The following is an 11804-nucleotide window of genomic DNA, read 5'->3' as shown; positions in this document are numbered from 1 at the left end:
CCCAAAGTGCTGGGATTACAGGCAAGAGCACATCTGAAATCTAGTTAGTTATTATATCTATCTCCATGGAAATTTTGTCTAATTAAAAATAATATGTAGGCTCAGCGCGTATAGCTCAAGCGGCTAGTGTGCCAGCCATATACACTGGAGCTAGTGGGTTCGAATCCAGCCTAGGCCTACCAAACAACGACAACTACAATTCAAAAAAAAAAAATGGCCAGGTGTTCTGGCAGGGTGCTTGTAGTCCCAGCTGCTTTGGAGGAGAATAGCTTAAGCCCAGGAGTTTGAGGTTTCTGTGAGCTGTGATGCCAGGACAGCCTACCCATGGTAACAGCTTGAGACTCTGTCTCAAAAAAAAAAAAAAAGAAAGAAAGAAAGAAAGAAAATGACATTCTAACTTCTTTTCTTTAATTAACAGAGAAGTACAACAGTTCCATCCTACTGTAAGAAACTCCTCTGAGGTGAAATTTGCTGTTCAAGCTTTTGCTGCATTGAACAGTAATAATTTTGTGAGATTTTTCAAACTGGTCCAATCAGCTTCTTACCTGAATGCTTGTCTTTTACATTGTTACTTTAATCAGGTGAGTAATATAACTATTTGCAGAATTGGAAGAAAGCTGGTTATTACTTGTGATATTTAAGTGTGTCTATTGCAGGAACCTTGCCAAGTGCCTTGTCGGCTAACTCCTACATAGTCCTTGTGGCAACCCCAGGAGGTGTGACCAGTGTCCCTGTTTTATGTTAAAGGGGTTGGCAACATTGATCACCCAGAAGAGGCTGTACACTGGAACACTGTCTTATAGTTCAGATAAATCTTTTTAAGAACTATTTTCAAACTAGTTAAAAAATCCAGCAGCATCATATTCTATGAAAGCAAAAAACCAAAAGGCAACAATCCCACAACATGCTCACAAAGTGCCTAGCATTTAGATTCTTAGTGTATTTAATATGAAGTTTTGGAGTGAGCCTGACCGTATCACCTTCATTTCAATACATACTGAAGTGTCTGATCTTTGCCCCATCTGGGCTGTGCGCTGGGGTCTCAGGCAGTGGAAAGACCTGCCCCTTACCTGGGTTGTGCATGGTGTGTAAAATCTCTAACATCCAAAGTTAGTTCTTTAATTCCAGCCACACAGTGAGGTTTGGACTGACATTCAAACTGGGCAGCCATGTGAAACCTGCTGCTCTGGGCCCCTCAGCACAGTAAGATGCCTCTGGCACTGCTGCTGGCCTTGTGGACTGTGCCCTCACCTGTGCCCAGCTTGCTGTGTCTCTTCCAAGGCCACATACCACATCCTTCTGTAAACAGACACAGAATCCATAGTTTGTCCCAGGCAAAGCATCTCTTACAGATTTGTCCTTGTCAGATCTGAAGGTGCCAATAGAACCAAAATATTGGAACAAAAGACATTTCTTACAACCTCTCATGTGGGGAGCTCTGTGTACTTGTTAAATAAAACTCAGATAAAATTTACAAATGATAATTTAATGTTACCAGAGTGTTACCATATGTAATCACTTTAAACAAAAGATAAACCCAAGTGTTTTGCTTTAGAAAAAGCAGTGTTTTTACTACTGGTGACCCACCTTGCTCAAATGCCATCTGCAGGCCCACTCACAGGGTCCCTAGGGCTCTGGGCTCCAACTGCTATTCCCTGCAGATTTGCATTGCCTTGCCCAGCTCAGCTGGTACCTTCTCAGCTGCATGTTCATTTTCTGTAGGACTGGTTCCCGTGTTAGTGTATCAGCTACGTGGGGACAGATTTTATTTGTTTTGGTGACTTGGACTCAGCCTGAAGAACAGTCCAGGCTGTAGAGAAGAGTGTGGCACAAGGACTAGTAGGAGTCACCCTGAGTCCCAGCACCAGCGATAATTTCTGTTAGCATTTTCCTGTTTTCCTTTTGTCTTCCTTTTTTACAGTACTTGCTATAATGCTACAAAACAATGTTGTCTCCACCTGACATGCTTAATCTGGTCCCTGTGCCAGCTTTGAGCACATGTATGGGGTTTGTGAGTGGGTGCCATGTAGTTTACTTCCCATGTCCTTGATGGACTGTCCAATTTTTCTTATAAGTGAAAACTTCACAGCCCATCCTTGTCTGTGAGACTGTGCTTGTTACACAGTCCTGGGCATCTCTGACATGGGGCTCCCTGCTGGCTCTTCTGTGTCTATGGCTGGGTGATGGCCTCACCTGACTAGGCATCTCCTGAGGCTGCAGTGACTTTGGTTCCCCTTTCAGATCCGCAAGGATGCTCTCCGGGCACTTAATGTTGCGTACACTGTGAGCACTCAGCGATCTACTGTCTTCCCGCTGGATGGGGTGGTCCGCATGCTTCTGTTCCAAGACTGTGAGGAGGCGACAGACTTCCTCAGCTGCCACGGCCTCACTGTCTCTGATGGGTGAGAACACTGGGCGTGCTGGCCTCTTTTTCGTTTTGTTCTTTTTGATTCTGACAAAAGGCTACACGGGGCTAAGGGCTTGTCTGGCCCTGGAGAGGTGCATATCTTGGCTGCCTCCCTGGCATCAGGTGAGCAGACGGAGGTTGGGAATGCCCAGGCGGCATTCCCAAGGTCTGTGCTGGTTGTCAGCAGGTTGCTTTTCAGACTGTTTCTTGTGACTCCACAGTGCTTTTCATGAGTTACCAAAGAACCTAAAAATAAAGGTTAGGACCTGCCTCATTTTGTCCCTTGAAGGTTGCCTTTGCACCAGATGGCCAGGCCAGGGTCTTCCGTTGTGCTCAGCTGTCAGTGTCTCTAGTCATGGTAGAACTCACAGGCCTTGTCCCAGAAAGTGGCCCCATCAGACAGCATCTGTGTTAGGTGTCCCGCCCCATAGCGCCTGCCCTGCCTGTTGCCTCTCCAGTTCTGTCCTCAGCCAACATGGTGGCAACACGAGGGCGCAGGTGTGCGTCACTCCACTTATGGCTGCTGACATGAAAGCTGGGAGGTCCCATGGTCATAGTGAGACCCCAGGGACAGCAGCCTGGTAACTAAGTCTTTGCTTTCTTGCTCATTTACATTTGACCCTTGGGGACATGGGGTTTGTGCTTTTCACCCAAGGGGCTTGGGTGGATAGTGGGGCACTCAGGTGAAGCCTTGTTCCTAATTGCTCTGGGTTCTCTGTGGTATGTGCAGCTGTGTTGAGCTGAACCGCTCTGCATTCCTGGAGCCAGAGGGCCTGTCCAAAGCCAGGAAGTCGGTGCTCATTACCAAGAAGCTAGTGGTATCAATTGGGGAGATTGTGAACGGGGGGCCTTTGCCCCCCATCCCTCATCATACCCCCGTGTGCAGCTTCAACTCCCAGAACAAGTATGTTGGGGAGAGCCTTGCCACGGAGCTGCCTGTTGGCTCTCAGAGACCCTGCCCAGATGTAGCAGGTGAGTGTGGCTCTGCTCTCTACTGGGGACACTTTGGTGACTAGAGTGTCTACTTTGGGGCCCAGGGCTATGACTCACTGGGAATGGATGGATAAGACGCGTGTGTCCCATAGGGCTGCCCGCAGGAGGTATCCTGCCGTGGTCTCCTCAGAGAGGGCTGGCCAGTCATCAGAGTCACTGTCTGCAGCCATTTTCCTTCCTGTGTCTCTCCTTCCAGGTGGCGAGAGAGAAGATGATGGTGCTGAGCTGGGTGCACCCCTGCCCGGGCCTCTTTCCCAGCCCCTCCCTGTCCCTGTGCCCTCAACAGCACCTCTACCTCCAGCCCTGGCCCCGGCCCCGCCTGTGGCATCTAGCCTCTTCCAGCCCAGCACACAGCCTGAGCTGCTGCACGTGGAGCCTGTGCCCGTGTACTCTGATGCGGTAGGGAACCTTCTCGGCTCCTCGGCTCCACTCTCCATGAGGTGGGGCCGTGTGGCCTAGTCTCCAAGGAGAGGGGCCAGAAAGGTGAGGGGGGGATCTGCCCACAGTGACTCGGCCACCCCAGGCTGACGTAGCACCTGTCAGCTAGTCATTACTCAGCAGCATGTCAGCCTTCCCTTCAGAAACCAGCCTGAGCCCTGTGCATCTGCCTTGCTGGCCTCACACCTGCTCCTTCCAAGTGGCCAGTGCACAAGCTGACCTTTGGGCTCACAGGCAGCATCGCATGACTGCTAAGGGGGTAAGCTAGGGTCAAGCAGGGCCTGTCCATAGTATGGCTGTGGGACCAGCTGCTAGGGCAGAATCAGAGCATCCCTGGGGAGCACAGAATGGCCACAAAACTTAAGGATGTTTGATACAGACAAAGAAGACAGGCCCCAGGGCACTGGTGGGGCCATAGCATACTGGCTCTATCCCTGCAGAAGGCCCCTTTCTTGGGTCAAGGATCAAGCACTGTTCTTGCGAGGTGCCTCAGATGTCTCTTGGCCCTAAGGGGCGTCCCTCTGGAGCTCATGCTGGTCTCTCCTAGGACCTGGCACAGGTGGTGGATGAGCTCATCCAGGAGGCCCTACAGGGGGACTGCGAGGAGGTCGGCTCTGCAGGAGCTGCCTATGCAGCCGCGGCTCTCGGGTGAGTGGCATGGGGCTCCTGGGAAGCTGCTCTCACTCTTCAACCAGTGGCTGCAGCTACCCATTGGTCCCACTTAACACTCCCAGTGTCTGTGTTGGGACTTCTGCAGCCCAGTCCAAGCTCTGGCCCTGCTGTCCAGGTGGGTTGGCTGTGCATCTGCCCCTCCTATCTCTCACAGGCGTGGAATTTCCATCTGTGTATGCCTTTTGGCCATTGTGTGGTTTTATTTTATTTTTATTTATTTATTTATTTAGAGACAGTCTCACTTTGTCACCCTCAGTAGAGTGCCATGGCATCATAGCTTACTGTAACCTCAAACTCTTGGGCTCAAGTGATCCTCTTGCCTCAGCCTCCCGAGTAGCTGGGACTATAGGCACCTGCCACATTAGCAGAGCAAGAGATGAGGTCTTGCTCATGCTCAGGCTGATCTTGAAACTCATGACCTCAAGCAATCCACCCATCTTGGCCTCCAAGAATGCATAATGTGGTTTATTAAAGTTTACAAATAAAAAAAAACTTTTTCTTTAAACATAACTCAATAATAATTAAAGTTAGCTCATTTTCTACTAAAAGTTAAAAACATCTGCTTGATCTAGTCTTCAAATTTAATAATCAAAATCTTTCTACGCTCTTATGCAACTTTTATAAAGCTAATTGAAATAATTTAGTAAATCCAATTTATTTTTTCCTCAATCTAGCTCATAGCAACCTTACTTCCTGGCATCTAGCAATCTTCCCACCTCAGCCTCCCAAGTTGCTGGGACTATAGGCACTTGCTACACTACCTGGCTAGTTTTTCTATTTTTAGTAGAGATGGGGTTTCATTCTTGTTCAGGCTGGTCTCAAGCTCCTGAGCTCAAGCAATCCACCCACCTCAGCCTCCTAGAGTGCTGGGATCACATAGGAGTGAGCCATTGCACTCAGCCAAGTAAATCCAATTTTCTTGAGCATTTCCAGAATCTTTTTAAAAATCCTAATACACATGAAGTGGCACAGTGAAGAGAAAAGGTATAATTAATATTTTGCTTATATAAAATATAGAGTATACATAAAAAATTTTTAAAAAACTAAGAAAAATACAAAGAACCTGTAAAATCCAATAAAATATACATTACACAGAAGGACCAGCCTTGTACATAGGTTTGATTCATTTTTCTTCATCTATAGTTATAGTTAGACACCTATTTTCTATTTGATGGAGCTAAAAAGAAGTATTTCCCTGGGCTGCCTTTTTTTTTAACTGTGATAAAATATACCTAGCAGGCTCAACACCCGTAGCTCAGCAGCTAGGACGTGAGTCATATACATCAGGGCTGGTGGGTTTGAACCCGGCCCAGGCCTGCCAAACAACAATGACAACTATAATAAAAAAATAGCTAGGCATCATGGCAGGCGCCTGTAGCCCCAGCTACTTGGGAGGATGAGGCAGGAGAATCTCTTAAGCCCAAGAGTTGGAGGTTGCTGTGAGCTGTGACGCCACGGCACTCTGCCGAGGGCGACATAATGAAACTCTATCTCAAAAAAAAAAAAAACTAACAAAATTTATCATTTTAGCCATTTTTAGGTTTATAATTCAGAGGCATTAAGCACATTCACTATGTGGTGTATCTGTTATCACAGTCTACTTCCAGAACTTTTCCAGCATTCTAAATAGAAACTCAATACCCATTAACAATAATTCTCCATTCCCCTGTCCCTGGTTACCTAGTTCTGTTTCTAGGAATCAGCCTCTTCTAGGTAACTCAACGTAAGTGGGGTCATGCAGCACCAGTCCTTTTGTGTCTGGCTTATTTCACTTAGCAAACATCTTCGAGGTTCAGCTGCATTGTCAGAATTTTATTCCTTTTATGACTGAATAGTACTCTGTTGTGTATCTGTGTGCACATAGGCTTTTCTCTGATTTTGCATGCTGTCCATTTTGCTCTAGAGTTTCAGATGCTGCTGTGGAGGATCTGTTAGCAGCTGCAACCATGGGCATCTTGAGGCATGTTGCAGCTGAAGAGGTGACTAAGGAAAGGGAGCGGCGAGAGGAAGAGCGACGGCATGCTGAAGAGGAAAGGTGAACAGGCTGGGGCTGTGTGTGGGCACAGGATGGCCCGTGATGCCCCTACCATTGTCTATGGTGCTGCTCTCAGATCCCTGCCAAGCCTACACTGCATACTCACACACTTGGCCCCGGGGAGCGCGCAGAGTCTTCAGTGAGGCTGGGCAGGGAAGAAGGTTGTGTCTAGCAGGGATGTTCTTACCTGCATGGTCTCTCACTTACTTTTATACTTAAACATTGCCTTTGTATGTTTTTTCTCTTACCTGTAGGTTGAAACAAGAGAGAGAACTGGTGTTAGCACAACTGAGCCAGGGTCTGGCTGCAGAACTGGTGGAGCTCACAGTGACAGAGTGTGTAAGGGACGTCTGTGCCCAGGAGTTGAAGTACGTGCAGAGCTGGGATGCTTGGTTCAGCTCTGTCCCAGGTTATGGCCAGCGCTGAGGTCGGGCTACTAGAAATTTGTCTTCCCGCTTAGGCTACTTTGGTTTTGTGACTAAGTAAATTTAATATAGTCCTTTGTGTTCCCTTGGTTGATAGAATTTTATTTTATTTTTAATTTAATTTCTTTTTTTTTTTTGGAGACAGAGTCTCACTATGTCACCTTTGGTAGAGTGCCATGGCGTCACAGCTCACAGCAACCTCCAACTCTTGGGCTTAAGCAGTTCTCTTGCCTAGCTTTCCAAGTAGCTGGGACTACAGGTGCCTGCCACAATGCCTGGCTATTTTTTGTCACAGTTGTCAAATTGTTGTTTTAGCTGGCCTAGGCTGGGTTCAAACCTGCCAACTTTAGTGTACATGGCTGGCGCCATAACCACTGTGCTACATGTGCAGCGCTGAGCCTCATTTCATTTCTTATTATTTCATGTCTCTTTCACCCTGGGTAGAGTGCAGTGGCATCATCATGGCTCACAGAAGCCTCCAACTCTTGGGTTCATGTGATTTTTTTACCTCAGTTTTCCTATTTTTAGTAGAGATAGGGTCTTTTGCTCAGGCTGGTCTCAAACTCAGGAGCTCAAATGATCAACCCATGTTGGCCTCTCACAGTGCTGAGATTTTAGCCATGAGCCACCATGCCTGGCCAATTGATAGAATTTTATTATAAAATCTTCTCTTTGAGATACTGCTTTGTCCCAGGGCCACCACTGTGTGACTATCGGTACCCATGCTTGTTAGCCACTGCTACTTATTTTGTACTTGATACACTTCTAACTGCAAATGTCAGATACTGATGAGAAGATTTTGCAGTTCTCTCAATGGTCATTTAAAAACTAAATTTCTAAGTAGGCAGAGTGGTTTTCTGCCTGTGGTCCCAGGTCCTTGGGAGGCTAAAGTGGGAGGATTGTGTGAAGCCAGACATCAGAGGCTGTGTTGTGCTGTGATCATGCATGTAAATGCCACTGGACTGCAGCCTGGATGACACCATGAGGTCTTGTCTCACTAATAGACAATTAGTTAAACATTCTGTTTTGTTGAGATAAAAGTTTATTTCTTGACTATTTTATGGGCCTCTTTGGATCTTTAATCAGGAACCTGTACCGCTTTTGTTCTTTTCCCCTTTTTTTTACCCAGGTATCTATAGTTGAAGTAAAAATGAAATTGTATCAAGCTTCTCTTGCAGTGAAGCTGTAATTACACTAAGGGTACAGACTCTTGTGTTGCCAAAGTTTCTCTCTGTGGGCCCCAGGTGGTGCCTGCCACAGTGACTGCCCTGTTCCCTAGGAAGGCACTGGAGACAGACCAGAGAGTCCGCATGGCCCGCTGCTGTGAGGACGTCTGTGCCCACCTGGTGGACTTGTTTCTCTTGGAAGAAATTTTCCAGACTACAAAGGAGACCTTCCAGGAGCTCCAGTGCTTCTGCAAGTATCTACAGCGGTGAGTCCTATGTTCTCACAGGAAGAATTCACATACAGGAAAGAGTCTGTTACCACAGTCAAAATGGACAAGCTATCAGTTCCTTTGCTAGTGATTAGGAACAATTTATAGCAATGAATCCCTCTAACAGACTCAACTCTGGATTGTTCATTCAGAATCCATCAATCGCGCGTATGCGCGTGTGCACACACACACACACACACACACACACACTTCTTCCTAAACAGTACAAAACAAAGGGGTGAGGAAGGGATTGGATTGGGGTGGCTGCTGTTCTATATTTCAGCAAATTGTATGAGGTGCCTACTGTTTGCCCCTGTACTAGACACAGGGAGGTAGCTGGGCACAGCCCCATTCAGGCTGCATTTAGTAATGTAGATGATTTTCCAGAACATGAAATGAGGGGGAAAAAGCATTCATTAAACACACAAGTAGCTTATATTCAGACAGACACAGTAGAACCGTAGAACCTCATAGCTGACCAAGTCCCTACACTGACCACATTTTTATATTGTCCTGATGTTCGTAGTACATAAGTATAGTCAGTACAGTGGGTGACCACCTCCATATGCTGACCAATGTGTCACAGTCCCTGGGTGATCAATTTACAGAGCTTCTATATTATACATTATTTGGGATTTGTAGATAATAGTATAACTCTAAGAAAAGAAGAAAAATGATCAACTGAGCATAGTGGTTCCTTTCAGGAATGGGAGGGGCATGGTCATGGCCAAGGCCTCTCAGTTGGGTGGAAGTACACAGCGTCTCACATATCATTGATGTTTAAACTGGGCTATGGTTGTGTGTTTCATGTTATAGTAAAATTTAAAATAAGCAATAGTGTACTTCACAATTGCTATAGTATAAAAGGGAACACAGATCAGGTGCAGTAGCTCATGCTTGTAATCCCAGCACTCTGAGAAGCCGAGGCAGGAGGATCCAGGAGTTAGAGCCTGGGTAACATAGACTCCCACCTCTACAAATAATAAAAGGGAGTACGGTGAGAAGTAACCCCCCCCGCGCCCCCACACACACAGCAGGCCCCATCCATTCCTCAGAAGCAGCAGCTACCTATGCACCAGCCACACACTGTCCTTTTTTGTGGTGGTGCACACACGTGGAGCATTTCTCTTACTTTGTCTGAGTCTCTTGCTCTGTCTGATACAAGGTGAACACCTGACCATGGCAGCATGACCAGTGCTCCCTGCCAGAAGTGAGAAGTGACTTCCCTGGTTCCTACATGGCTTTCTTTCTTTAGCTGTGACAGTGCTACAGTGACCTTTCTTGTATACACATTTCCCATGTCTACTCACAGGCACATGCATGTGGAGAGATGTTCCTTTGTGGTGGTTGCTGGGTCAAGGGGTATTTGTGTCTTAGATTGGTACCTGAGTTGCCAGACTGGCCTGCATAAACCATTGGCTATTCTTCATTGCTCACCATACTCTTTTGACATCGTGCCTTCCCTTTGCCTGAGTCTTAATTCTGATTTGTTTCTCAGTGTGAAGAGTTGCTGGAAAAGACCTAAACGTAAAGCTGACAAATGTGTTTCCTGAGTTACGGTGCTGGGGCATGTTCATGTATTTGTCTTCTGGGGTGAACTCTGACAATACCCAGTGATAATATGTTAGTGTGTTCCCCAGGTGGAGGGAAGCTGTCACAGCCCGGAAGAAACTGAGGCGCCAGATGAGGGCTTTTCCTGCTGCGCCCTGCTGTGTGGACATGAATGACCGCCTGAGGGCATTGGCACCCAGTGCAGAATGCCCCATTGCCAAAGAGAACCTGGCCAGAGGCCTCCTGGACCTGGGCCATGCTGGGAAAGTGGGTGTCTCCTGCACCAGGTCAGCATTCAGCTATCTCTGCTTCCTCGGGGCTTCCTGTCCCACTGGGAGTGTCATATGTGGAGGAGGATAGTGGTGTTAGGAAGGGAGGACAGGTGCAAGACTGCCCAATAAGGTATCTCCTTCATTGTGGGAATGGGGCTTGGCCTGTGGGAAAGCAGGGCTGTGATTTCAGAGGACTGTCACCTGAGACTTGAGTCCTGGTATAGAATCTAGCTCAAAAACCACCTGTTCTCTTGGGCACCCAGCTGAGGTGCATTCCCCTTCCTCCTTCTCTGGGGAGCCTGGATGCCCGCTATCCCCTCTGCTGTTCCTGTCATCTCTTTCACTGGCCCCTCCCACTCTGTCTCCTTGAGGCCTTTTGGCACAGCTCTCCCTGCCACTCCTGCGTGTCACCGGGTGTTCTTTCTGGAAACTGCCTCTATGGGTTTGTTTGACCCATCAGATTCTTGGGGCTTCCATCTCTCCTTCTGTAAATGGGATAGGGGATGGTACTGGGCCTGGCCTATTGGGGGGTGTTCTCTGACCCCTGGCACTTTGGCATGGTGGCCTGCCCTTTGTCTTCCCTTTCCCCTTGCTCTCTTGCCCTCAATACTGACTGCTCCCTCGGCATCTCCAGCCCTGACCTTGTCCCTGCATTCCAGACTCGATTTCCAGTTTCCAGTCTAGCCTTTGACCCTAAGCTGCTCCTTCCCTGCTTACAGATGCCACCTGTCGTGGGCTTTTGTCCCTCTCTCACACCCACCTCCACACAGGACCAGGCCTGGTCAGGTGTCTGACCCCACTGTTAGTACTTCCCAATGGCTTTCCATAGTTTCCCCAGTGTCCCCTGACCTGTTGGGGTATTCACCTCTCTCGTTAATATCCGTGTGCTACCCTCTGGGTCTTTGTAGTATAGACTAAGCCCCTGACCCTGCAGCTCTCTGTCCTCACCAAATGGCATGGCCATCCTCTGTGCTGTACCTAGGAGTCATGGTGCTGGATCCTTTGTCCTTCAGGTCTTCTCACACATTACTTCCTGACCACCTGAGCAGATGCAGCTCACAGCACGGCTCCTGCCCACCTGCATACTTGACCCGGGCCAGCACCCCTCTGTGCCATGCCCTATGCTGGCAGATGCTGCTTTTTCTCCCCAGTAAAGAATATGTTTGAGAGGGCAGGGCTTTGTCTGTTGCTCAGTCTCCACAACCAGCATATTATGGTCCTAGACTATTCCTGTTCATGTAGTAACAGGTCCTTCTAACTAGCCCATTTCTTTCTTTCTATTTTTTTTTTTTTTTTTGAGACAGAGTCAGTATGTCACCCTTGGTAAAGTGCTATGGCGTCACAGCTCACAGCAACCTCCAACTCTTGGGCTTAAGTGATTATCTTGCCTCACCCTCCCAAGTAGCTGGGACTACAGGCACCTTCCACAATGCTTGAGGTCTTTTTGTTGCAGATGTCATCGTTGTTTAGCTGGCCTAGGCTGAGTTTGAATCCGCTGCCTTTGTGTATATGGTTGGCGCCATAACCACTGTGCTATAGACCCTGAGCCTGACTAGCCCATTTCTTTTTTTTTTTT

The 11804-nt window shown here is 47.7% G+C and overlaps 1 protein-coding gene across 1 annotated transcript in view; it reads left to right on the top strand.

The window, feature by feature from the left end:
* The window catches only part of MCM3AP (minichromosome maintenance complex component 3 associated protein), a 44402-nt gene that overhangs the window by 13028 nt on the left and 19570 nt on the right, over window positions 1–11804 (top strand). The window contains exons 10-18 of the mRNA XM_012810281.2: window positions 419–581; window positions 2242–2402; window positions 3138–3379; window positions 3597–3799; window positions 4386–4486; window positions 6414–6545; window positions 6800–6913; window positions 8250–8402; window positions 10046–10295. Coding sequence (XP_012665735.1) covers window positions 419–581; window positions 2242–2402; window positions 3138–3379; window positions 3597–3799; window positions 4386–4486; window positions 6414–6545; window positions 6800–6913; window positions 8250–8402; window positions 10046–10295 — 1519 coding nt within the window. The remainder of the gene's footprint in view (window positions 1–418; window positions 582–2241; window positions 2403–3137; window positions 3380–3596; window positions 3800–4385; window positions 4487–6413; window positions 6546–6799; window positions 6914–8249; window positions 8403–10045; window positions 10296–11804) is intronic.

The sequence above is a fragment of the Otolemur garnettii genome, unplaced genomic scaffold (genome assembly GCF_000181295.1).
Source record: "Otolemur garnettii isolate 467f Iridium unplaced genomic scaffold, OtoGar3 scaffold00128, whole genome shotgun sequence".
Lineage (NCBI taxonomy): Eukaryota > Metazoa > Chordata > Mammalia > Primates > Galagidae > Otolemur > Otolemur garnettii.
This window is presented reverse-complemented; position numbering and strand designations above follow the sequence as displayed.